Source organism: Sander vitreus, chromosome 23, assembly GCF_031162955.1.
Source record: "Sander vitreus isolate 19-12246 chromosome 23, sanVit1, whole genome shotgun sequence".
Classification (NCBI taxonomy): Eukaryota; Metazoa; Chordata; class Actinopteri; order Perciformes; family Percidae; genus Sander; species Sander vitreus.
Window position 1 is genome coordinate 15,546,180 of NC_135877.1, and position 27,706 is coordinate 15,573,885.

Consider the following 27,706-nt stretch of genomic DNA (forward strand, 5'->3'; position numbering starts at 1 on the left):
TCTAAATGAAACATCATTTTAAATTGTTGTGGTGAAGTAAAGTTAGCTGACCACAAACGAAATGTGGGGTCACTCTCTGTATATGGGAACATGACGAGGATTTTTTCCCACAGTTGGTGACTCTGCGGGTGTCATGGCTTTCTTGTTACAGTATATTACCGCTATGGAGAAGGCTTTTATTAGAACAACAAATGTATGACAAGCCTTCCTTTCACCCAGTAGTTCTCATCAAAGTACCCTTGAGCAAAGCAGTGAGACTGCACAGAAGCCAACAAACAACACTATAGTTTTTCTCTGTCCATCTTCTCACATAAGCCATTGCAATAGGAATATACTCCGTAAACTTGACATGATGTCAAAATGTTTGATGAAAGCAAGAAAAATCTGCTGTCACAGCTGAAACACTAAAAAAGAGCAAGGTGTTTAAACAAGTTGTTTATCTAGACATCCCCCAAGGCTATGTCTTTTCTCCGAACCACACCTGTCGCCGAGCTTCCAACAATCAAACCTGTCCAGACCTAAAGACATAACCCGTAATAGCTTTTTTTACATCAATATGAATGTTTTGTCATTAACATTCTCATATATAATTTAACTTTAGGGCATCGTTGACTGACTTTAATGACCCTCAAATGATTTTGTTTCTGCCCAACCATTTGTAATACACTAGTGGAGACGGATAATGGTAGTAAATGGTCTTTTCAATGGTCCTGTAGTATAGGTTGGCTTGGAAAGTCTTGAGGTTTAAGTGAGAGTAAAGGAAAAACATTCTCTTTTAACAGAAATGTAGTTGTATAAATAGAGAGCAGAGTGCCAAATAATAGATAAAATAAGATAGATAGATATTTAGAGGTGAAATAGGGTGTAGACAGAGCCTCCAGCTCTTTTCAAACATTTGTATATGTGTGTTTGCATGTTGAGTGATGGGGTGATGAGGTTCTTCTTACCCAGCATGTCGGCACAGGCAAACAGACCAACAGAATGTCTCTATATGTTATTTTTTCACACAGAAACTAATCAGCAGCTATGTCTTCTTCAATATAAGCTAAGACAAAAATGTGGGCAGTGGAAAATGAATCTTAAATCTTATTCATAAATGGTTTTGAAATTTACTTACGACTTTATGACTAAATTTCAAATCCTCCTGATATGAAATGTACACATCAGGCCTGTAGCTTCCAAGATTAAGGCACTTTTCTGCCCAGAGAATCACAATTGTCAACATCAAGATCACTGCTTTGCCCTTTTTGCTTTTGGCAAATCCTCTTAGGTTTACAGCACAACAAAGAAATGCTGAGGTCACAACTTGGTATGGACCCTTTGACCTCCCTCGGAAACCTCTTTTCTTCTAAGCGCAAGTAATAATACCTATGAAGCCCTTGCTCGTCTTCCCACATTTCTTTCATTCTCTCTTATCCAGACACACACATTAAACTTTAGGCTACCTGAAATCCCACTTTTAAAAAAGTAGATTTCCTTGACCCTGCTCCCTTATAGGTCTTTTTCTTTGATTCATTTCTTTCTTTCTCCTAAAACTTTTCTCCCTCTTTTCTTTTTTTGTTTCTGCAGTGGGATAATAACACCTGAGAACAAAGGTGGCAGGGCAGCTTTAATGAATGTATCATCAAAGGTATTCTACTTTTGTCTGCCTGATGGAGGTCAGACATCAGTTTCAGCTACAAAGACTCTTCTGCAGAGGCCACGCTGGAACCAGGAGGTCTCAGGTTAGATCTCCACTATATTGTATTTCCACGTCTCCTCAATTGCCACATGTCATTACAAAACCGCCTCCTCGCTCTATTATAAAGGGCCTGCTTTCCATCATCTGCCAGATATTGAAGGATGCAGTCCGATTTTTCTCCTCTCCATCACATTTTTGTAAAATATGCCAGATATGATCTCATTGTTTGTGTTGGACATCTGGCTTTATCATAATTTAATTCTCCTGGCCTCTGACCTTTTTCCATGCTAGTATTTTCCTCCGCTCCTTCCCTCCATCTGTGGACTCAATTCGAGCTTCTCTGTTAAGGATTACTTGAACCCCAGGTGACAAAATGCACGTTAGCTAAGGTAATTTCTTTTGTCCAAAAAGCTGAAATAAGGAAGTGCTTATCCATCCAAAAGAGGAGTCTTCTTGAGACCCAAATGGACCATTTTGACACACTTGTGGCTTCCACTTGTGTGGTCTGCCCTTTGTCTTTTGCTGCAAAAAAAAAAAAAGTCAAGTTGAGGGAGGAAAAGCAAGACAGGATGAAACCCGCTCTTCTGCTATCTGATGATTTTTAGTTTTAAAGAGAAAGAGCAAAAGACGGAGAGAAAAGTCTTTCATCCGTGCTAAAACTCATTCAGCAATTGTCCTTTAATTCGAGCAGTGATCAAAATCATGAGTTCAAGAAGAGAAGTGCTGAGACATTGATTCTTTTCTGATCTTTTCGGATCAAATGTGATTTAGAAAGATGTCACTCAAATGTGTCATCTCAACTTGGGGCTGCACCGTCAGTAACTTCAGTTCATGACACAAATCCGACACTGCTTATTCTCTGATTACTGATATAAAATAGACGTTATCCATGTATCATTTCCATTCAAAGTTCAATAGCTGGTTTAACGACCCAGAGGAAATTACAACAATGAAGCAGATAGAGGCAGAGACTTGCTCGCCAATTGAACACATGGCTGCTGCTGGAGACCTTGGCTTATGCAGTTAAGTTATTATTAGTTATTATGCAAAAGTTAAACTTTTGACCTTCCTGCAACAGCATGACACAGTCTCTCTAAACACTTAGCCTCCCCAACGTTTTCCAGTCATGCTGATAAGATGAGGTCTGGTTACTTGGGGTTAATAAAAAAACACACCCTCGCCTTGATTAGATCCAGCTTTGGCAGGTCCAATCCAGAAAGCACAACACACAGATGCGACTTTAGAGAGTAAAAATAAGATACAGTACTTTTGTATTTCTATGAACTTCATCTGTATTTGTGCCATTCCAATCCAATGCCAACGTTCAAGACCAATGCAGGAAGTAGTGTACTAATGACTGATGTCCCCATGAGTTTCATCTGTTGCCACCAGCAGGTCAAGGTTTTCACTTATCCAATGAAATATCTCAAAATCTACTAAATGACTTTAGTGAAATTTGATACAGACATTCATGGTTCCCAGATGATAAATCCTAATGACTTTGAAGATCCCCTGACTTTTTCCCTACTGTCACCATAAGGTTCACATTTGTGGTTTTGAGTAAAATGTCTAGACAACTATTAGATGGATTCCCATGAAATTATGTACAGACATTCATGTCCCCCTCAGAATGAGTGGTAATAACTTTTGTGATTCCCTGTCACTTCTGGAGGAACTTTTCTACAGTTCTAACAACCCCCCTTTTTTTATTGTGACCGCACTGCAAGAACTAGGAACTATCATGGTTCTTAGAATGCTGTTTTGAAGGACTTTTTAGCTTTTACTTCAGAGTAGGTACTCTCTTTTCCTGACATCAGTTAAAAGTTTTAATTTGTCCAATACTTTGGTTTATGACAAAATACCTCCAAAACCAAAGCCATTACCATCAACCACAAATGTACTTTGTGTTTAGTGCTAATGAGCAGATCACCAACTAAGATGGTAAACATGCTAAACATTAGGAAGTTAACATTGTCACTGTAAATACGTTAGCATGCTGACATTTAGCTCAAAGTACAGCAGTGCCTAACTACAGCCTTACAGAGCCGTTAGCATGGCTGTAGACTCTCTTATTAACCGTAACAACGATCTTTCCCTAACCTCAACCATATGGTAGGTGCCATGCGAATCGTCCAATATCAAGGTTTTTTCTGGCGACAAAGATCAAAAAGACTAAGACTGGGAGCCTTCTACCTCCCACACAGTCCGCCAAAGAGCCTCCTCCTCTGTTTTGGGCCAATAAAGTCCAATAAGCCCAAAACTCTATTAAGGCAACATAAACAAACCTAATCAAGACTGGAAGGAGGTGCCAATCTGAATAGATTAGACAAAAGCGTGTGTGTGTGTGTGTGTGTGTGTGTGTGTGTGTGTGTGTGTGTGTGTGTGTGGTTTGGTTTTTTGGGCTAGTCAGAATAGAGGCTGAATGAGGATGAATGACGATGAAGAGGGAGAAAGAGAGTTTGTGTGCAGCATTCTCTCCTAAGATTCACACAGGACTTATCATTACCAGATGTCACAGTGACGGTGGCTGAATCACTGCTCCTTTCTTTAAACTCCAACTCTCTGCCTCTTTCTCTTCTCCGTCCTTCCTTCTTGGTTCTTTTCCCTCTCCCTGTCTCCCTTCTCTCTCTCTCTCTCTCTCTCTCTCTCTCTCTCTCTCTCTCTCTCTCTCTCTCTCTCTCTCTCTCTCTCCCTTTTTTTCTTCCTCCCTTCTCCTTTTCCAGCTGTTTTTGGAGCACGCAGCGAGAACGGGGGAAGTTTTCCACCAATTGTTTCGGTCCTGAGAGGAGCTCGGCGGTCGGACCCTCCCTCCTTCTATCTCTCTCCCCTCTCTCTCCTCTGTCTCTCGCCCGCTCTCTCTCCTCCCCTTGTTGTGACAGAGCACACCTGCTTGATCTTGGCTGCACGCACTCCGAGTCCAATTACCCCATAGGCCCTCACAGCCACTTCACAGTCTCATCCCCCCACTCGACTGGATTTTTGGGAGTCAAGCTCATCTTGCACACTTCTACTCTCTTTGCCTTGGTTCTACTGAGAACAGGTAGGTTATTCCTTTAACTCCGAGAGTGGAGAAAAGTATGCAAAATAATGGGTGAAGTGAGGTTAGCAATAAGGCGTTAGGTTTCACTATGGTTTCATTTTTAAAGAAATATAGAGAGTTTGCTGGATTGTGACTTTTTGCATTACAAAATCTATCATTCAGGATTTAAAAGTCAAAAGTTAAAAGACTGCTGCTTGTGTTTTTTGCAGTTACAATTGTTAAAACTGGATTTGACTGTGTTTGATTCACGTCTTCATACATTTATGTATGTTGTGTGTATTTCAGATATGTTGCCAGGTCTTGTTCCCACAGCTCTTTCAGCTTTGTGATGAGAGACCTTTAATCATTTCCAGTCCAATCTGCATACAGCTCAGTGAAAAGAGCAGCAGCTAGGGAAGGGGGTGTGGTAGTGCAGTTGATGCTGGTACCTCACTCCCCTGCCAAAAAAACGGATTCTCCTGGCCCATTGTTAATCTCTAAGGTATCCTGCCATATGTGATGTTTTCAGCACCTTCTTAGTTTACAATTTCAGCTTGCAGTTTTTTACTTGCTTTTTGAGAAAAGTGTTTGTTGATTGTTTGGATGTAACCAATATGGAAGTGCATTCCTCAAGCTAGCTTTTGAGTTTGTTAGTTGTATACATGATTAGATTTGTAGTGCTTACATAAAGACAAGGGGTTGAGTGAGGGGTAGGCAGAAAGTTTCTTTTTACAGTCAACAATTGCTAATGTCAGCGGTAAATGTTTTTGTTGCATTCATGTGTTCCTTTTCTCTCTTTGTTTAGCTTTCTTTCATTCTTTTTCTCTTTTTTTCTTTCCCTGTGGTGTTTTTTGGGCAGTCTACAAAAAATGAGGAGAGGGGGAAAAAAGCTAAAACAACAATGAGGATTCCATTGTGTTGATTCAGCCCATTAGTGCTTGTCAAGAACTTGATATGGAAAAGTTGTTTCTGCTGCTTCTCACACTGTCCATTTCAGCAGTTCATTTGAGACTGCAGCCAGACCGTTCTATTCCCAATCTCTTATCTGTCTGCTCTGCGGCCCTGTTTCTTCTCAATGTGAACCTTATCTGCCCGCAGTTTGCTGCTGTTTTCACAGGAGCAGAACAGAACCCAAATTGCTAGGGGCAACTTAAAGTGAGAGGCTTTGAAGAGGAGATGAACAAAAAAAAAAAAGCTGTACCTGGCAACGCACAGAGCCATTAATCCTGTAATGGTACAGCTTCCTCTATCAAAGACAGGTCTGAAGGCTTCCCGGCAAGCCACCACACAACTCTCAGTTGACTCATTACATCCTTTTTGCCAGTAGGGAAAACACCTAATAAGGCTCAGCTGCACTGAGTGGACTGGAGTGAAACTGAACAAGGGAAAAAGTGAGACAAACTAAAAAGAAGGAAAAGTGGGGCTTAGAATAGAATAGAGGCTAAAAGAGGCATAAACAGTGTACTAAAATACATTCAGAGCAATACAAGTACTTCAGCAGTTCATACTGTTGAGTTGAGCTGAGCAGATGTTTAACATTTGAACCAGAAATGAGTGACTGGAAGGTTAGGAGCAGACAAGGCCCAGATTTGCACTCAGGGGCTGCATTTTTTCCATCTGGACTTCAACTCTCAGGGTCAAAAAGAGCAAAAGAACAATGGAATTGAATGGACATCAGCCATGAAGACTTTTCCCCCCCCTTTGCTCCATGGAATATCAGAAAGTTTCACATGTCAGTCTTTCTAGCCAAAGTTTTAAGGGTCAGACAGAGAAAGAAAATACCATAAGCAATGGGAGAGAAGCCGGGGAAGGAACCGAACGAGCACAAAAAGGGAGGAGGAGATGGAAAGAGAAGAAAGGGAGAGAAGGTTGGGCAGTTTGTCCACGTCTGTGCAGCGCAGACTGTTGATAATGGGACTGAGGTTGATGGCAGGCCGACAGCTCTTCTCATGGAACAGCTGAAATGTGGTTTAACCACTCGCTGGCTTTCTCATGCCATGGCTCCAAACAACAGGCATGCTTTAGAGACCCTGAATGATCTTTCAATAATAGTTATGGCTCTGACACTTTATTTCTTCTGCATGAAGAAATTATATTGATTGTAGTGGTCAAAAGAGTCTTGGGCATTCTTGAAGCCAAAAAATGTCTCATTCAAACATATATAGTTGCATGGGTGGCTATTTTCCGGACGAGATTTCTCCAAACTCCTTGTTATAGGAAGGTTTTGGCTCTGAAATTGTTTGTTGGCCATGTCTTTGCATATTTTCAGATACATATCTTCTCGCTCACAAAATCCCCTGATATATCAGACATTTGTTGAAAATAACAACTGCTGACTTCTCTCACCACTGTCAAAGGAAGAGCCTGTAAAATCATCATCATTCATTTTTTACACTGCAGCGTCATTATCGATCATGCTTATGTGTGCAACTGCGTGGGAGGGAAATTGCACTCATTTGCTGATGGGTTAAAAGGGTCACACGTGTTTTAAACGTCCTGTGGCCTTGTAAATACCTTCCAATGATTCATTGCTGACAGACAATCTGCAGAGGCAGACGCAGGCCTGTGGAGAGTTAGAGGGGAGGGGGGAAGGTAGCGGACCAGGGTGGAGGGCAGGATGGTAGTTGTCTGCTTTATATTGTTTCCTTCATTGCAACGTGGTTTGATTTGCTAAAATCACGTCAGCATGGGGCTGAACGCTAACGTATGTTTCTTTCACGCTGCAGAAGTTTAAGTGAAAGATTTGCTGATGTGCTAATCGTTCTGCGGGTATCTCACGGATTTTATAAGCTTGAGAGTTTCAATGAAAGTCAGTGTCAAAGAGAAGAAAGTGACAAAGCAAAGGAGGGAAAAAATTACTTTACTCCCTCATGCAAGCTCTGCTTCCTGTCTGGGAATCATTAGTAATGCTGGGGCCAGACTTGGGGGAGAGTGTAGGGAGGGAAGAGAGGGATGGGACAAAAGAGTACGGCACAGAAGAATTGACAAGGATGCCGCCGCCACAGGAAATGTCAACCTCCTTTGTCTGAGATGGGATGATGAATCGCAGGTTTCAGAGACATGAGAGAAAAAGACATGATGTTGGTTCGTGTACTATTTACCACATGCCCTTTTACTAGGGTTGTAAATCTTTTGAAAATACAGACTAAACTTTCTCAAAGCTACTCGTGCTTTTTACTTTTTGATACATCTTTTCTATACCCACCATAGTTCAACAGGCATCTGCTGACCATTTAAAGCCCTTTCAAACTCTTCGGAAGTCATCATTTCAGTTGGATTTGTTTCACCAGTGATCTAAATTCAGAGTGAAATGACAATACAGATTAACATAAAAACAATCAATAACTTTCTTTAATAGTGCATGAACTACTAGTACTAGTACATTCTGTTTCACAAAAGTCACCATACGCTTTTATCAGAATTAGGTCAAAAATAAAAATGGTTAAATTCATCAGATCCGTTCATGTGCGTGGTTTTCATTTAGTTCATTAGTAGGAAACTAGTGTGTACCAAGTCCTTCCATATTTGCACTGATTAGTGACAGTCCACTTCTTGTGAATAAAGCCTGTCCCATTTTCATCTTGTAAGCTGGCAAACTGCCGCTGTACCACAACGTGATGCTGGCCAGTCAAGCTGCCCCATATCATTTCATAATGATATATTGTGAAAATAACTTTGTAGAGGAGAGAAGAGTTTATAATGTTACAAATGGAATACCCAATACCCAAACAGTAAAACCCATGTTTTAAAATGAATGTCAATAGTAAGTAATATGGGGAACATGGTCTGTCTGTGGAGACACAAAAAAAACTGCAAAAATATAAATTTTAGGAAAAGGTCATAAAAAGTCGGATCATGTTTCCTAAGCTGCAGGACACTAAATGAGCCCTTTTGATTTCCAGCTTGGTTGATCACTAGGATTCCTCTGTCAAAATGAAAATGATAAAGGGGAATACCTTTTATCCCATAACAGAAATCTTCTTTGAGGGGATTAAAATTGCCGATACTGGCGAGATGTAGAGTTTGCATTGTCAAGTCATGTTCCAGCATGTTCTGTTGGCAGCCTTGTGGGTTTAACATGCACACACACACACACACACACACACATGTGTTTGAGGAGCCTGTGTCGTGTGTTCAGTAGATTCTAGGTGTGTGTGTGTGTGTGTGTGTGTGTGTGTGTGTGTGTGTGTGTGTGTGTGTGTGTGGGGGGGGGGGGCATCTTCTTAGGGCCGGTGGACACATCTGAGCACTGGTAATGAAAGAACCAACGCCCGAGGCACAGCAGGTTGTCTCATGCGTAGAGGCTCATCCCAGGGGTAAAAGCTGTGAAAAGCCTTGAGTTTCTACTTTAAAAAAAAAAAAAACACTGCCTTTGACCATAATTCCTTGTTTTGGGATTTGAATATAGAGTGACAGTCATGTTCACAGACAGGCCTTGGTTGACCCATTATTTCACCACTCTAATGTACAATGTACAGGCCCTCCATCTCCAATTCCCAAATCTCCTAACTCACTAATATCAATACCACATATGGTTTATTCTGCAGCTGTGGTTACAAATTGTGAGTTCATGTCCCAAACAATAATCCCTGGAAATCCCTTATATTTAATTTCCTTGGTTTGATTTCAAAATCTTTCGTTTTAGTCTCATCATTATATAATGTGAGTAATTATTGTCATTGCAGTAATGCTGCAGCCATCAATTGCCCATAGAGCTTAGTTTAAGATCACTATCTTCTTCTTCTTCTTCTTCTTCTTCTTCTTCTTCTTCTTCTTCTTCTTCTTCTTCTTCTTCGTTTTGCCTGTCTGGCTCACATTAAAAGCTGCTGAAGTGTTTATGGACAAAGGTTGATAGATTGATGGCAGGACATATGGAGGGCCATCTGAAATCCTGAACCAATGCAATGGGTCAAAGCAGGTAGATAAGGTTCAGTAATCAGCGGTGAGACCTTTGTTATTTTTTGTGCATTGCTGTTCGTTGAAGCAAAGCTGGTACACTGACTTTAAAGATAACTGAATGTTCCAGCCCGCAAGATGTACCAGATGTGAGGAGTTCACAACACTATCGCCTCCTATGAAAAGTGATACACTGACTTTAATATACTTTCCAGTATTGGCAATTAATGTATTAAACTATGAGAAAAACCCATTTCGCATCCAAGCAGGTTAAAATGAACCACCAAGAGCATCTAAAAGCACTTTTTTAACCCAGGAGTGCTTTGCATCCTTAAATTCAAAACGCTGGCAGAATGCTGCTGCCAAGTCTGCAGACAAGGTTTCGTTGGATTGAGCTTTCAGCTGCGCTTAGATAAGAGAGCCTAACACAGCCAAGATTACTCAGTCTGTCGAAGACTGGAACAACGTGTACTCTGGATCTACTGTATGTTCTCTTTGTTTCAACGCCTCCCACTACAGTACATACTCCATGTTTCCAAGTGAGACAAAATGGCAAACGTTTTGCATGGAAAACTCTTCGCATCTATACATCAAACATAGTGTGACACGATTCCAGGCTCTAAGTGCCGACTTATGAAATCATCCTTTTGAATGTTCTTAGTTTTTTTTCCACTTCATAGCAACAGAACAAGAGTAAAAAAAGAAACATTAAGATGCAGAGCTATCCCACCCAACACAATTCCCCTCTGAATGAAAGTGATTTCAAGCTTGGTCATACTGTATGCAAGCACTGTAACCACTGGACTGAAGCTGTACAGTGTGTTAAAGCGGTAGCTGTTTTGTGGATACAAACTTTAATTACTGCTTGTGTTGAGAGTCCCTCCAAACCACGATCCCGTGACCTGACGTAACCCTAACCTGGATTTACACTACATCAGCACATCTCTTTCTTTTGCTTTTTTCTCTTACGCTCAAAGACACATACTGATTTAAAAGACTTAAACCTTTTTTTCATGTATTACATGTTTACATATAAAGGTGCACATACAACTTGTGCACTTGCTTTAATACACTTAAAGACACAAACTATTGCTTTATTCACACCTAAAAAACATGCAAATATACACTCAAATGACAGAAGTTAAGCAAAGATACAGCTTATAAGCACCATACACATGCACACAGACCATATAAACCAGCCCAGAGTCACTTTCAGCTCTGGCCAACTGGTTTGGGTCAGTTTCATCATCCTGGTCATGATGTTCAGGTCAAGGTCCGCTTCAGAACAGCTACTCCCAGATCATTTGTTAGCAGCTGCGGCTCAAATCCGCCCTTCAATTATTGTGGAACCAAGAGGGAAGGAGCAACGTTTGGCTATACGCATGACAAGCAGATTGCTGGGTCTTTGTGTGTGTGTGTGTGTGTGTGTGTGTGTGTGTGTGTGTGTGTGTGTGTGTGTGTGTGTGTGTGTGTGTGTGTGTATGTGTGTGTGTGTGTGTGTGTTGAAGTGTAAAAGGTCAGGGAGTTTTGTGGATCTCCACACTGTTTGAGTTTGAGAGAGTGCGTGGATGTGTCAACTTGTGTGTGGTTGTGTTTAGAAATAGAAGACAGCATAAGGAAGCAGGATTCTCCCAGTGACTCCACTCCTACAGATCTATGCTCCTTAAAGGATTTTAATGGCAAACAAATGATTACTGTGATTTATTACTTTGAATAGAAAATGCAGCACAATGCTGTACAGTGGCAGTGGAATTTCCCTTAATGCATCCCCTGTGTATTCCTGCAAGAGCTAATGCAGATGTTCCTTATGCAGCAATACATGTTGTTTCTTTGTCTTTTGCAAAAGCAATTTACATTGGCAGATTGTATTATGGTATCTAGATCAGTGGACCAACAGTAAAACATTAGTTTGCTCTTTAATCTCATAAGTACACAGGTACTTTTCTTGTAGGGGCTAGGTTGAAAAAGTTCAACTGATTTTAAAAAAAAAAACAACGATAATTTGAATAAAAACTGTAATCACAGTCACCTTTCACATCTAAAAACTACATGTTACGATTGAGAGTGTGTTAAAACCATAGACTTTATATTAATGGACAGCGCATGTATGACGTCACCCATTGGTTTGTGGCTATGAGTCGTTGAGTTTGCCGTTACGGGCGCAGCCATCCTGGTTGCGGATGTGACGATTTTAGACGAGAGGGACGAGTGAGGGAGGAGCTGCTTACACTCTACGTTACGTTACACACTTTCACTGGCAATCACATCATAGCCACGCCCTAAAACACCCCCTGCTTTATCACCGATTTTAAAATCAACGAGATCATAATTCAAAAAATGAACATCATTCTGTGTTACAGAAGATTTACAACTAGCGATTGAGACCATAAACTCACTTTCTCATAGACTTCTACAGAAACTGAACTCTTTTTGCAACTGCACGTGTCGCCCCCTGCTGGAATTCAGATAGAATGCAGGTTTAAGGCACTTCCGCATTTGCAGCACTTTGCCGAACTGGATGTGTTGTCCATTAATATTAACAGTCTATGGTTAAAACAACTAGTTAGAGGGCAAAAAAAGCTGATGCCAAAGCGAAAATGAATAAACTGTAAAAATAGTTAGCTAAAAAAGAATGGAAAAATTTGTTGAAATAGATAACTAAAAGTACCATAATGGATACATTGTTAACTAAAAATTGATAAATGGTTAAATAGTAGTCTACTATTGTAACTACTTTGGGAATAGGTCTTTTTTGTTTGTCCTCCATTCCTTAGTAACACATTCGTTATGTGCCTGTACAGCCTGACACTTCTGATAAAGTACTATTGTATAATTTTCTCATTTGGGTTTGCGCTAACCCATGGTCTATCATCTTTCACCTTCTGCTTAAAACTGACCAGTTAAAAAGCTTGTTTGACCAACCTCACTAAATTGTTACACCCAAGTGTTTAACCTTCTCGCCCCTCCACCTCTCACCTTTGCCCTTTGCTTCTCTGGTCTTCAAAAAATCTCCTGTGTTCTGTCTTTCTCTCACTGTGTCCTTCTTCCTTCACAGTGAATGTAAACAAACAGTTAAACCAAGTATGGTAGTTTCAAAACTAATCATAGACAGACTATTTTGAAAGTGTATCCACCCAAATCTTTGAAATGTGTCCTCTCGTCCTCCAGGCTCCCTGCTAGCAGCACCATGAGGTCAGCCTGTCTCTCTCTGCTCCTGGTCACGGCCTGCTGGGCTCTGCCCTTCCGCCAGTCTGGCTTTCTAGACTTCATGATGGAAGATGAGGCAGGATCGGGCTTGCCTGAAGGGCCAGATGTAGGCTTACCTGTCATGCCTGAAGGACCCAAGTGCCCCTTCAGATGCCAGTGCCACCTGCGAGTAATCCAGTGCTCGGACCTCGGTAAGACCTCCCACTAATGGTTCATATGGTTGTGTATAATCCCACACACCAGTCATCTGGATCATTTGGACTGATGCTACATGTAGCCCATAATCCCTAAAATCAATCGGTGTGACTTGATTTGAATTGCAGTTCAGAGTAAATGCAACAAACTTCTAGTTCACATCCATTTTCTTTGTCCAATCCTCCATTCAGATCTGGATTTCAAACAAATTAAGTCACGTAAATGGAAGAGATGAGGTCAGATGGGTGTCTGCAGTAGTTTTATTGTACTTCTATTGTGCTGAGTGACATTACTGTTTTTTAAGAGCAGAAAAGGTTCCTGACTCTACGTACAAACTCTCTCGTGCGTCTAGCCAAACCCACGTTCATTCCAGGGGTATATGTTATCACATACCTGTGTTATGTTAATCACATTATTGTGAAGTCCTCCAAAGAACATGACACCCAAGTTGACACCTTAAATGCTCACAGATGCTGTGAGCTATATTTCACTTCCTAGAACAATTACATTATATGCCCTTTCTGGCCAAATTGTTTTTCAAACAGTGGTGGAGATTAAATGTTAGATTGGGCATTGGAAAGTCCCAAACAAAACTTCCAAAACTTGTTTCTCAATGTAAAGCTTACTCACCAAGGTCAAACGTCTACACTTAATTTGCCGAGTTTTTAATTCAGCAGTCACAACTATTTCCTTAATTGTCATCTTCGTTGTTTGGAGCGGATCCACTCTGTCTGTCTAATTTGATGCATAGGATATACAACAGCTTGAGTCATCCCACAAACTCTGTCATAGAAAAGTCCCTGACCTCATTTATTATTGTATATTACACAAACGTGCTTTGCTACACAGTTGTGTTTGATAGTTTTTTGGCTCTGCTTTTATTTGGAAAGGATGGGGCACGAGCTTCAAGGAGGCAGATAAATGAGAGAAGGGAGTTTCACAAATGGACAAACTGGGAGGTTAAAATAAAAAGAGGAGTAGACAGACATAACCAGCTCATAACCACATTGGTTTAGTAAGCTTAAGAGGGCCAGGGTTGAGACGGTGAAATGAAATAGCGGTTACAGATTCAGGATATAGTATAAGTATAAGCAGAGCATGCAGACAGACAAGCAGACCCAGGTGGCTCAACAGTCAGAGCGACAGACAGTCAGAGAGAGTGATGTTCAGGAAAAGACCGGTTCCATTACATCAGTCCTCTAGTCAGGGTCCCAGTCAGGGTCCCAGTCAGCGCAGCACTTTCCCCAGAGACACAGCTCCATGGCTGGATTCTCGACTCCTGCATTAGCACTGTTGGCCCCGTGCCTCCATCTGTTCCCCAGACCTGCTGGCCTGCACGCAAACACACACACACTTACACTTTTAGACATACACAGGATTAAAACTTATTTGTATATATTTGGGAACACTATCCCAAAGCACCTTTTTGTAGATGTGGATTTTTCTCCGTGAGTTTGCAGCTGGCAGGATGACAGCTAAACAAACATTCAAGAAAGAAAATTTTGCCTAGGGTTCAAATAAGTTATGATTATATTTGCCAACTCTGTTAGAATGAGGTTTTGATTATCCATAGACTGGCACAACTGTGTATCCTGCTTACAAGTATTAAGATTTACCTAGAGGCACAATCAGCAGCTTTTAAATGTTTTCTTTTATAAACAGTGATCGTGTAAGATGTGTGGTAATAAATCCAAATGTACTCATATCCCATAAGGCAATCAGGCCTTTGATGATGCAGCCAGATCAAATCGTCTTGCCCAGCAACAGCAACAGACATGGCAAGGCACTTCCAAACATAAACACTGTCATTAATGCTTGGAAGTGCTTAAAATAAGTCCAGCCCAGTCTGAAGCAATTATATGCTTCATATCCCGATCACTTTGCTTTAAAATGGAGTGATTAATAGTGACTATAATAGTGGGAGCCAGGCTTAAAGTCACGTTTTTCTTGTTTATTTCCTGCCAAGTTGCTATCAGCTGAAAAGTGAGATGCTGACCGAAACATTACATTCAAATAATTTATTTGCATGAGTCAGTTCATGTTACTGTTATCATGGCACTGATTACAGCGCTAATCTTATATGGCCAAGTAGTTGTATTTGCAGTACATTAGTACTGTAGTACCAGTATAAGGGGAGTATTAGTTTGAATGATGCCAGGAATTATCTGTTCAGCAAGTAATCTTATACCAAAATGAATTTGCAGTGGTAACATTTTTTCACTTATTTTTAGGATACTGAATGGTTGAAGATGATGTAAAAGCAACAGGTCATTTGTGTTTCCCACACATTTTTCTCCACATTTTCTGTTACCGAAAGCAACACAACTGTGTTTGTCATGAGATAACTTAGTTAACCGTACATTGTTGTGAAGAGCGTTGGATGTAAGTGAACATAAAATATGAGTCAACTCTTTATTTTGAAACATATTTCTTTAAAATAAATCTGGGTGTTACTCTATGAAAATTTAAACAATTACCTTTAAACTTCTCAGTGATGCTAAACATACTAACAGACCCATTTTAAATGCTGGAATGCTCTTTTTTAAATACTTTTTCTAGGCATTGTAGTTTTGCATTTCCATTAAAGGTGCAGTAGGTAAGACATAAAACTAACTTTCAGTCATATTTGCTGAAACTGACCTTATGTTCGAGTAGAACTACATGAAGCAGGTAATTAAAAAATAAATCCGGCTCCTCTGGCACCACCTACAGCCTGTAGTGTGATTTGCAAAAGCTCCCTGTTCAGATGCACCAATCAGGGCCGGGGGGTGTCTAACTGTGTGTCAATCACTGCTCATGCACATGCATTCATTCTCCCTTGTGGGGGGAGGGGCTTAGGAGACCGTTTTGGGCTTTAGCAGAAAGGGGGGAGGGACTGAGAAGTTGTTGATGTTCAAATTTTTTCCTGGATCTTCCCAATCCTACCTACAGCACCTTTAAGTTGGGATGCTCGCATGATACAGATTTTGAAAAAAAGAGTATTACAAATTGAAGCAGCATAGGCTGAAATAGTCCAACTTTTACTTTTAGAGAAAAACAATAACAAAGAATGTGTGTGAAAGTATAGACATACAGTATATAGTGTGGTGCTGCAATGGTGGTGGTGACCACAAACAGCTGTGATGGTTTGTGGGTCATTCACTGCGGAGTTGGAAAAGCTGAGAAAAAAGCAAACCTAGCTGGAAGTAATGTTTGGGTGAGCTGAGCAGAAGTCGTCACAAGCTTTTAGGACAAAATGTGTCCAGACATACGTATGTGGACTAGACATGCAGAATGTAAGCTTCTTTGTTAAACAGTTTATTCTACGCCTCTTCTTCTGAAATGTAAACTGCCCATTATGAATCTCAGGTTTTTTTTTGGGTTACCACGGATGCAGAAGTGCATACACCATGACTCCCGGCTGTCTTCGCTCAATTTTGTTTAAAAGCAAGTCCACTCAACCAAACAGTCTTTCACTACAGATGCCATTTTCTGTCACATTAGCCATTCCATGATAAAGTCCAAGCAAAACAATATAGCGTGAGCTCAGTGTCCAGGTATGCAGTCGCTTACTTACTCCAAAGGAAATTTGTCTTAAGGTCCATTTCCACCATGTGTGCCTTGAAGCACATGAAACATTTGTTTGGTTCCATTGGAATGTCACTATAAAACCCATTCTGCTCTACGTCCCTTTCATTGAGACTTTATGTAGCATGCTACATTGACAAAGCAGACTTTGAGTGTTTCTACTGTAAACTGGGTTACTCTTTCCGGCTCGTCCAGATTTGATTCTCTGTCATAACAGTTCTTAAAAGTGTAAAGCCCCTGAAAACTTAATTTCAAATCTAAAGTACTTCTCCTCAACATTAAATGTTCATAACTAAATAAACAACAATCAAAGTTAAAGTTCAGAAGAAGAACAAACATCCCTAGTTACTATTTCAGCAGATTTGATGGACAGTGCCAGCAGCATTAATAAACAACCAAACAACTGTTGCTAAACTCTGTCTGGTGCACATATGTGACATCACCTTTTCCAACTGCCCACTTTAAAATAATGACAAAAGCCAGGACAAAAACACAAAAATCTTTCAAGCAAAAGTACCAAAATTGTTCCAACAGAACATTTTGTGTTTATTGCTTGAATTTCGAAACTTAATAAGAACATTTATTTTCGAGGCCTTTAACATACAACCGACCTGATTTAAAGGGCCTCAGTATGTAGTTTACAATTGATGGACACTGACCATCAAACACTAACCATGGTCATGGAGACAAGTAGGTAACCATTTTGTATCCATTTCCTGTTGCGGTCAGATTGTGGTTAACCTCTCGTCACCACCTCACCTCAAATTTAGTTTCCCATTATCCATCATTCTGACTGATGTATTGCATTTGCATGCTTCTACCCCTCATACCCAACATCTGGTTAAACAATGTCTTGGAAAAATTCACCATCAGGTCTGACGGCAGTTCCTGAGGACATCCCAGACGACACCACCCTGCTGGACCTGCAGAACAACAAGATCACTGAAATCAAGGAGAATGACTTCAAGAACCTCAGAGGACTACATGTAAGAGACATTTCAGGTCCATCTGCAGAGCTTCATGTGTATGATTCCTAATGTTGTGTTATGTGTTGTTATGTAACCGTAACACTAACTGCAACCATTCTTCAATATGAACCTTGTTGATCCCCATGGGGAAACATCTTGTTTTTAAATGATTCATTCATGCATTTCTTCAGTTTTGTGTAAAATGGTACCACCCCCCCAGAGTAATTGCTCATTTTAAAAACATGTACCTGACTTCACCTCCCATCCCCAAACTCTCTTCATCCTCCTCCATATATCCTCCACTCACCCAGTCTCCAGGTGCATGGAAACTATTCACCCGTAGGCCTTACACCCTCACGCCCTCAAATTCCTGTAGCTTTCTTGCTTGCAATAAATACCTCCGTCTGATGGTCAGGGCTGTTTCCAGTGTAACGTAACTGGCCTCTTAAGGAAATGGACCACATACTTCACATCGCCCCATGTCTGCTTTACGTGGGAGTGGAACAGCAGGAGTGAGAGTCCTCTGCAAATGCATTAGGGATAACTCCAGAGCAGACTTGAACTTGGCCGTCCACCTTGAAAGCACAGGCACCTGGATGGAACAGCTGTTGAGCTCAGAATGTCCTGTTTTTGTAGAATCTCATCTGGGAAGTATCTCATATGGGAAGTACACATTTGTAATTGTACCCTTGGTGCAGTTGTAGCAGTAAACGTTTCTGTGTGGAAGAAAATACAATGTAAAGTTTCCAATAAAGTTCAAATTACATATTTATAGAATGTGTTGTAAATTTGATTAAGAACAGACTGTTGAAACTGACTAAACTGCTGTAAAGATGCCAGACTAAAGGTTAATTTCCTCCCAGTCTTGTGGAGATAGTGGTAAAAGCTCTACTAGACCATGCAGGAAGAAAAACATTTAAAAAAAAAAATATTTAACACTATCTTCCTGGGATTCTTCCTTAAAGGCTCTGATCCTGGTGAACAACAAAATTACTATCATCCACGCCAAGGCCCTCAGCCCTCTGACCAAGCTGCAGCGTCTCTACCTGTCTAAGAACAAGCTGAAGGACATGCCCGCCAACATGCCTAAGAGCCTGCAGGAGCTGCGCATCCACGAGAACGAGATCACCAAGATCAAAAAGGCCTCCTTCCAGGGCATGTCCCATGTCATCGTTATGGGTATGAGAATAAAATTGTTGCTGCTTTGTTGAAAAATGCAGAGATTTATTTGTATAGCACTAGCTGTTTGAAGAGGTATGACGCATATTTTTCAGCAGTAGGTCACATCTCCAGAGGTGTATCCGTGACTTTGCGGATGGCCACAGTTCCGCAGGAGTGATAAAAATATTTACCCAGAGTGAAACTAGTGTTTAAATGTAATGTTTCCGCAGTCTGTGCCGAGTTTTCTAGGAATTTCATGAAAAACAAGATCCTCTTTTAGCCTTTGTTAAATGTTGATCAAAGTGATGCATAAATAAGTTTTGTTTGAGAATTATTTAAACGATTTATTCAGGAGTGCTTCAAATGTTCCAAGCCAAACAATTGACCCATTCAATGTACCCTTCAACTACTGCAGAGGATAAAAACTGTCATTTTAAAGGGGATACTTGCGTGTCAATGGTAAATTTGATTGATTTTGGTTTGGAAAGACCAGAAGCAAAGTTTGCCTTATGACATTTCACTGTTGAGACAAGATTTACACATCACAATTGGGAAGTGATGAGACTTCTACAGACTGTTAATGCATGACTACACAGAATATGTTTATTTTTTTCCAAAAAAGATTGTTTGTCCTTCATCCCCATTCCGCTTCTTTTTTTTTTTGCTTCACTTTGGCAACACATCTCTAACTTGTACAACTTCCTGTTCCACAAATTAAAAAGTGTCATTCTCTCATTGCTTAACTGAAGCTCAAAGTGTGGATTCAATCACTTAAAATGCAATAATATGAGAATTATTATCCGTGACAAATCTGGGAATCTGGCGTAGCGAAAGGCTGTGTTGCAAACATAAGCTATTCTCTTGCCTAAGACTTTGTTAACTCATGACTCAGCTCTGTGTTCCTGTAAGAAATTAACTTCATAGACATGATCCATTACTGCCATTCTCTCTCTTTTCTTTTTTTCTGTCTCAATTGTTTTTTCCTTAACTTTTTTCAGAGCTCGGGTCCAACCCTCTGAAAAGCGCAGGAATCGAGGCCAGTGCTTTTGCTGACCTGAAAAGGGTCTCTTACATTCGCATTGCAGACACGAACATCACAGAGATCCCAAAAGGTAAAGCTCTGATAAATATATCCACATATAATTTGGCTTAATCCAAGTTGCTTGGATTTAAATCAATGGGCTCAATGTGATAAAACACAGACTGTACTGCACAGTAATTCAAAACTAGCCTAGCGTATCTCAGGGTGGGAACATATCTGGTGCATTTAGTAAAATGATATATTGGAATGATCTTTTGGATTCAATAGACTTGGGAACAGCCGCTCCTTGATAATTTATGTGTGCGTTTTTGAGCTTTTTGCATAAAATGTCTGTCTTGTGGGTTGCCAGGTCTGCCCAGCTCGCTCTCTGAGCTCCACCTGGATGGAAACAAGATCTCCAAGGTTATGGCTGCCAACCTCCAAGGCCTGAAGAACCTGGCAAAGTAATATGAATTATGATTCTCTCTTTACATAAACCCATGTTTACCATATACTTTAAAGGGAGACTATGTAACTATTGCTGAACAGCAGCCATTGTGGCCAGAAGTGGCAATTACAATGCCATTGTGATTTGAGAGTCCCTTAATTTCCTAATAGTCTTGAGTCATGTCTCCTAGTTACATTCTTGTTTTACTTTTGTTAGGCTATATAATCATTTTAATGTTTTTGTAAATGCTAACACATAGCACAAGCAGTGACTGATAAAGTCATCACATTGACTGAATAATGTCAGTTCTATCTATCTCAAGTTTGCTAACATTAGCCACCATAAGCTACTGGTCCAGACTAGGTATGGTTGTAGCAGAAAAAACCTGACTGTATTATAATTAGCAATGTGCATTGTATTGCTCATGAATTCAGCCTTTCATGTATGTCAGTCACACAGCTGTATCTATCTAAAGTTTGCTAACATTAGCCATAGCTACTCATACCAGACCAAGAGAGGTTTAAGTGGGAAAACTCCTGAGTGTATTGAATTTAGCAAGGTGCTTTTTATTACTTATAAATTCAACTTTTTCATTTGTAAGATGGCGTTTGTGTTATTTCAACTTGAATAATGTCAGCTGTATCTGTCTAAACTGTGCTAACAGTAGCATTAGCCACCATAAGCTACTGGTCATACCAGACTAAGTAAGGTTGTAGTGGGAAAACCCCTGAGTGTATTTAACAAATTTTATTGCTAATTAATTCAGCTTTTCATTTGTAAGAGGAAGATTGCCTTATTTCATAATTCCATCACCTTTGGAAATATGATATTCCTTTTATTATTCTGTTTGGTTTTTCATGATGTCTCATGTTTTTATTCTCTGGCTTGACATGTATTAGCTTTACTCTGGTATTACCGTTTAAGGGATTTACTGTATAAAAAGACTTAAGACCCAAACAGTAGTTTTTGGATAATCAAAATAACTGTTTTGCGCATAAAATGTGGATACACTTTGTGTTTATAAGATTACTGCTCAGATTGTGCCAAAGATGGCATACCAAACTAGAACAAAGAGGTCTTTGATGAAGTGGAGTAGGTTGTAGAGGATATGAGCGAAGGATGGTTTTTATTTTCCGCTCAGTTATAATTAAGAAATCGACTTGGAAAGTAATGGCCTCAATACAGCGTTAGATTTCGGTATCCTCATTTCCTTATGTTATTTTTTTTTTTTTTTGCGCCATATTGTTAACTAACGATAATTTTGGCACCCGGAGACAAATGTTGATGTCCCTATCTTGGTTTCTCCACTCGTGTGCTCTTGTGTTTCTTGTTCTGCTACACATTTGCACATTTCCATGTCTCATGTACTTGCTGTTTTGTCCTGCAGACTGGGTCTGAGCTACAATGAGATCAGCTCTGTGGAAAATGGCACTCTGGCCAACGTCCCCCACCTGCGAGAGCTGCACCTCGACAACAACGCTCTGACCAGTGTTCCTGCTGGCCTGCCCGACCACAAGTACATCCAGGTACATACTGGTTTCTTTAGCATTGTAACTACTTGTATATCTTAGTGTTATTAATCCAGTGGTTTATCATCACAGGAAGTTTGTTACTGCATCCATTTAGTTCCAGCAAATTATCTCTACTTGAGCATTATAGTTATGTTTCTCATTTTCTTACAGTGTGATCACACGCTGCTCATTTTCTCTGATCTAAACCATACTGGAAAAGTTTACTTTGTTGCATTTTTGCATTTGGTTTGTTTCACTGCCCGATTACAAGTCAAGCAAGGCTTCCCTCAACAAAAGTCACATGGATTCATTTAGTTTGTTTATTGAGTAGTGTTGATCGCCTATCATACTATAATATTACAGGTTTTGGCAGTAGGGGGAAGTGTAAACACACCTGAGTTCTCTAAGTAGAGATTGGGACAATGCAGTTGTAGTACCAAGGGCAAAAGCCACAGGGATAAAATATGAATATGGGAATATAAATAAGAAAAGAAAAACACCTTCAAATTCGGGATGTTTTGTATGAAATGAAAAGAATACAAAGTTGAATGTGAACTTAAAAAATCAACACTAACATGACAATTATTATAGTAGATAGTCAGTGCGTGCTCAGTAGGGTTTTAATTGTAGAAACTACATACCCAGAGGGACTTAATGAGGTTTTTCATATTTTTGTGATCTTTTCTAAAATATTTTTTGCTCTTATGTTCTTTGTCTTCTGTCCTATGCATGTTCCATTGCGTAAGATGGCAATTGTAACTCGTTATGACTTTGGTGTTTTTGGACCTAGTGGCTTTGGAATCTGTAATTAGCATTATATTGTCTGTCCCAGTGAGTTTGTGGCACCTCCCTCCTTTTGTTCTTATTTCTAAGATCCTTCTAATCCCCCTCAGCGCTGCATGATGAGGGCGACTGTGTTAAAAACACAATGATCAGCTGCATGATTGTTTTTAGCCTTTCAGATATGTATATATATTTTTATGAGCTTCTGATATCAAGCAGCATCAACTCTTAATTGTGAAGTATGATGCAGGAAGTCCTTTTCTGGCTGTTATTAGTTAAACATCCTGAAGAAAAAAATATCAATTTAGCTTTCTTGAGCTATTATTATTCATATGGTGACTTATGATTATCTTCTTTATCTGCTTTTTTTCGAAAAACTAAATTATTGCCATGCACGTCCCACTCAGTGACCAAAGGTTGTCATTATTTAAATCCCTTCTCTAGGTGGTCTACCTCCATGCCAACAAGATTGCTGCTGTAGGAACAGGGGACTTCTGTCCTCCTGGCCTCAACCACAAGAAGGCCATGTACTCTGGCATCAGCCTGTTCAGCAACCCTGTGCCTTACTGGGAAGTTCAGCCCATCACCTTCCGCTGCGTCTTTGACCGCTCTGCCATCCAGCTCGGCAACTACAGGAAGAAGTAGAGCGTCACGCGCGCCACCGCAAGGAAGTGTGTGTTTGTAAATGAGTGTGTGAAAGTTTTCTAAGTGTGCATGTTTGACTACAGCCCCACAACACTGACCCCCTACCAACACTGCCTCCCCACAAATGATGATGTCATTAATCCACTCACTCATTTCAAATCTCTAGTGGACATGGACCTCAAAGACAACATATCATTTTCATTATTTAGCTTCAAGGTTGGTGCAACAGTAGTAACACACACGGCTTACAGCAAACACCAGCATACTATGGTGATGCTCTCACACACAGCACATCATTCATAGAAGCAGTTAGGCAAGCATTAACAATGTATGTACAAATATGTTCTCACATACATGCCGTAATATATTATTTCATTCAGTGGATACATTAAAAGTCAGAGGTGATTCCTAACCAAAAAGATTTGAAACCTTACTCAGTGGAAAATGTTATAATCCCATTTTGATCAACCTTCAGCCAGTGTATGAATTATAAAAAAGCTGGCCTGTAGAGCAGGCAGCAAGGGGATAACTTGTGTTTTACAATACCTTTAACAACTGGTATACTAGAATGTACTAGATATTACCTGTGTACTAGGAATAGCATTCAGAGTGTAACATTACCACGCTGCACTCCTTGAAAGAACTCCTGAGTTTCTATTTGTATTGTACGCAATTCAAGTAGAGATAAAAACAACCGTGACTTCTATCACATTGTGATTTCTTGTGCTTGCTTCAGTGTTGATTTAGTTCTGGGTATTTTTATACTTTTTCTTCATCACATTTCCTCTCCTGTTCCTCTCCTAGTGTATGTTGTTCCATTAAAAACAAAAACAAGGTGAAAATAGCTTATAGAAAATGTAGAATAAACCATATATGTTTTAAACAGAAGCCATTCCCAAAGATTTATATGCATGCTCTTATTTTTTTTCCTTTCAACTTGAACCTGGTTCTTTCTGGAATCTCTTGTTAATGTGTGTATGTATTTCTTTCCATGTGTTCTTGCCCTTTATTTCTTTTTTAAGAGTCAAGAAAAAATTGGATCGTATGTGGACTAGCATGCCCACTGCAACAATGTTGGTGCGAATGTCATATGTATAGACGCTGTATATAAATGCTGTATAAAAACCTCTTTAATTTGCTTAAAGGCACAAGCACTTACCATAGCTCAGACTTAATATATCAGCAACAAAGGTTTTCTTCTTTTTTCCGGAGCAGGGGCTCCAGCTAAGGTGTCCTGAACAAAATAAAAAATACTAATGGAAAAAGTAGCAGTTTTTGATGCATGTAATGACCAGAACTTGCATTGATTATCAATTATGTGAATGGAGATGTGTGCTCCCGGTCACTGGATGGCGCTACATTAGCTACAGCACAAATAGAAATAGGGCAGCGGCTTCCGGGCGAACAAGGTCAAGAGGAGGCACAGGTAAAATGTACTGAGAAACAGGTGAGACACCTTAACAATAAACAACAAACACGCACATTACACAAAAGTGCTTCAGGCACATATTATTGATTGAAAAAGAACTTTGACAAAGACTTGAAAATGTCCAATAAGGTTGCCATGGTGGATTTAATCCAAGATATTCACATGTTCACAGAAAAAGTAGCATTTTATGAGATATCCATGCATATTCATGTTTTAGTTATGATAAGGACTTGTCAACGAAAGGCATCCAAACAACAGCCAAAAAGAAATCTGGCTTTAAACATTTCAGCCTCATGGGCACTTAAAAAGTTATCAATCATTTTCACTTTCATCAGACACTTTAGCCAGTTTCAAAGCACTGGTTTCTTGTCATCTGGTAACAATAAGTCAAATTACAGACCATCGAGACTACTCTTGTCAAAGAGTAAATATGGGTCAAATTCTTCTTCTACATTCTATGTACGTAACATTTGGGCCATTCATTAAGTTCAATTCAACATCATTCAAGTTATTTTCGCTTAGGATATGAGCAGCAAGTCTTATAGGAACAGATAGGTAATAGTTAGGTACTTTTTGGCTTAAATTAAAACAGAATTGTAAATTTAATCAATGACAGCGTCCTGTAACAGACCCAAGTTTTGCAAACTACACTGAACTATAAACTTTTTTAACAATTCAATTAATTTAGTCGTTAAGCCTTTGAGAACTCATTTTTCATAACAGTTAAATTGTTCCAAGTGAAGCCTCCCATCTATTTTCTATATTCCCTTATCCTGTGCAGAACTGCAGAACTTAGCCAAGAGTCAGAATGTACTGTATACATTTACAAGACATATATGCATCTATATATACAAATAGACAGACAACGCATTCAATTTAGTGTCTCCAGTCCACCGTGTCTATGGTTTGTGTGAGAAAACCGTACAGTAGCTCCCCGAGGAAATCCAACTGACACAGGGAGAACAAACTCCACACAGGCCAGTGAGTTCGATAATAACACTTTCTTGCTGTGGGTGGACAATGTGAATCACTTTGCCACCATATCAACATATCCAGGTCTCTTGGGGAGTGAAAACTGTTGGGTGGAGGGTCTGAAGAAAGTTAAAAAATCTAATTTATAGTAGATTAATTTGCTTCTGGCTACCTCTGCAGCCTCTAACTCATATTGATGGGTTTTGTGGTCTGAGGTTAAAATTATATATATACCATATATATATATATATATATATATATATATATATATATATATATATATATATATACATGGACCATTTCTGGCCACTGAGCCACCAGTGATTTATAGTCCTCCAGCCATTTAAGAGACAGTAATGGCAATATTTAGGTTAAAGAAAAAAAGAAATGGGGTTGAGACTCCTGCCTCTGAAAGCCAGTTGTACAGTGTCTAATTATCAATGCTTAAAAGAAAATATTTTTCACAATTTTTCATTGTATTGCATTGTGTGGAGTCTCAGAAGTGACAATTATCAATTACCAAAAGTCACTGCATTACTGCCATCAACTGTTTATTTTCAACACACTCCTTTCTGTCTGTCAATTTTTTTTTATTTGCCACTAATGTTAGACACACACTTAGACCAATCAAACAATTCTCAGATATCAAAAAAGCAACAACGAAAATGGGATGTGATTGGAGTAAAATTGGGAAAATAAATACAATAGTGTGTGTGTAAAAGTAGATAAATGATTGAGTTTGTGCTTGGACTGAAAAAAAATTAACAGTTTATACTGTATAACATTTATTTCATCAACTTCACTGATAAAATAATTAGTGAAAGTTGACACTTTCGGGCCTCCACAGCACTGCCTCCCTCACTTAAAATACTGTGTGGCGTTAAATTACAAATAATGCAAACAGCCTACCCAAAAAAAGAAGCAATGAAAAAACAGAACATTTAAGAGTTATGATTGGCTCAAATCCATCTCTGTCTGATATAACTTGGGCCTTTTTTTTTAACCAAGGACAGACTGAAAAGCATCAGTGTTTGAGCACTGGCTCTCATCCCAGCACCTCCGACTCAGTTTAATACAGCAACATGATTGTACTTCAATCTGTTGCCCCCATGTGGTGGTTATTGGTACAAAACTTTATATTCTTTGTCGCTCCCCCCTAAAACACACACTTGCAAAAGCAAAGTGCAACTTGATCTTCTCAACAGACATCTATCTTCTCTAGACCATCAGCACTTAGACTTATTGCTTTAGGCCCGTTGCCAGTATTTATGTGTGTTGGTGCAAGTAGATGGAGGTGTCTTCATGGTTTTAGTTAAAAGCTTGAGAAGAAGTACTTTGGAGAAAATCAGTTGTGTGCAAATATGTTTCCGTCAACTTAATTCGGAGCATATTTGCACATACTGTGTACTCATTGCTTAGTGTGTTTTCACATGCACACGTGAGTGTGCATGTGTGTGTGTGTGTGTGTGTGTGTGTGTGTGTGTGTGTGTGTGTGTGTGTGTGTGTGTGTGTGTGTGTGTGTGTGTGTGTGTGTGTGTGTGTGTGTGTGTGTGTGTGTGCGTGTGTGTGTTTTAAGTGCTTGTCTTGTGGCGTGTATGCAACCAAAGTAGGCTGAGCTTCACCGTGTCGAAAGCAAAGACTGGTGATATCCTGCCGAAGAGCAGATGTGTTACACATTTATGTAGAAGGTCATTTTAATCTGCAAATCTAAACTATATTAACCAAATGTAGCTACACACAAACACCTGGGCTTATACCTGTCTGATACCTGTAATATGATACTAAATTCCTCCAAACAACACTTCTACAAACACCACCACCACCAATGTGTTAAACCCTAGTATTACTGTGCATGCGATGTTGATGTATGAAAACAATACACTTTAGCTATATCCCTTAATTTAGGGATTGTAAGAAAAGGGTCATTTAACCATAAACAGACCAGAGGTATGTTGTGTCAAGCAGTTCTTCTCGTCTGATTTTAGTGCCAGTTCACTCTTGCAGCACATGTGAGCCCATGAGACACAAGGTGAGAGAATCACTTGGCCTGCCTCGGGATGAGGTTTTAAGCGCAGTACTTGCCACATGGCCACATGGTAGGAACATAAGGTGGTGTCTGGGTGCTGTCTGAGATTTTATTAGAAGTCTTTGGGTGCCAAGAAGTCCAAGAATATCCCTGTTGGCTAATATGCTTGCTTGGATC

At 39.8% G+C, this 27,706-nt stretch overlaps 1 protein-coding gene across 1 annotated transcript; it reads left to right on the forward strand.

Moving 5' to 3' along the window:
• Positions 1 to 4,405: 4,405 nt before the first annotated feature.
• On the forward strand, positions 4,406 to 24,370 carry dcn (decorin). Its single transcript, XM_078242560.1, has 8 exons — positions 4,406 to 4,721; positions 12,765 to 12,994; positions 17,439 to 17,551; positions 18,499 to 18,712; positions 19,693 to 19,806; positions 20,086 to 20,179; positions 21,551 to 21,689; positions 22,902 to 24,370. The coding sequence occupies exons 2-8, from the start codon at positions 12,784 to 12,786 to the stop codon at positions 23,100 to 23,102; spliced, it is 1,086 nt and encodes a 361-aa protein (XP_078098686.1). The 5' UTR covers positions 4,406 to 4,721; positions 12,765 to 12,783; the 3' UTR covers positions 23,103 to 24,370.
• Positions 24,371 to 27,706: the final 3,336 nt, after the last annotated feature.

Excerpts from the sequence above, each read along its gene's own strand:
- dcn (XM_078242560.1), top strand. The coding sequence starts at position 12,784 with ATGAGGTCAGCCTGTCTCTCTCTGCTCCTGGTCACGGCCTGCTGGGCT. Across the intron at positions 12,995-17,438 it reads AATCCAGTGCTCGGACCTCG|GTCTGACGGCAGTTCCTGAG; the intron begins GTAAGACCTCCC and ends ATTCACCATCAG. Across the intron at positions 20,180-21,550 it reads GGCCTGAAGAACCTGGCAAA|ACTGGGTCTGAGCTACAATG; the intron begins GTAATATGAATT and ends TTTGTCCTGCAG.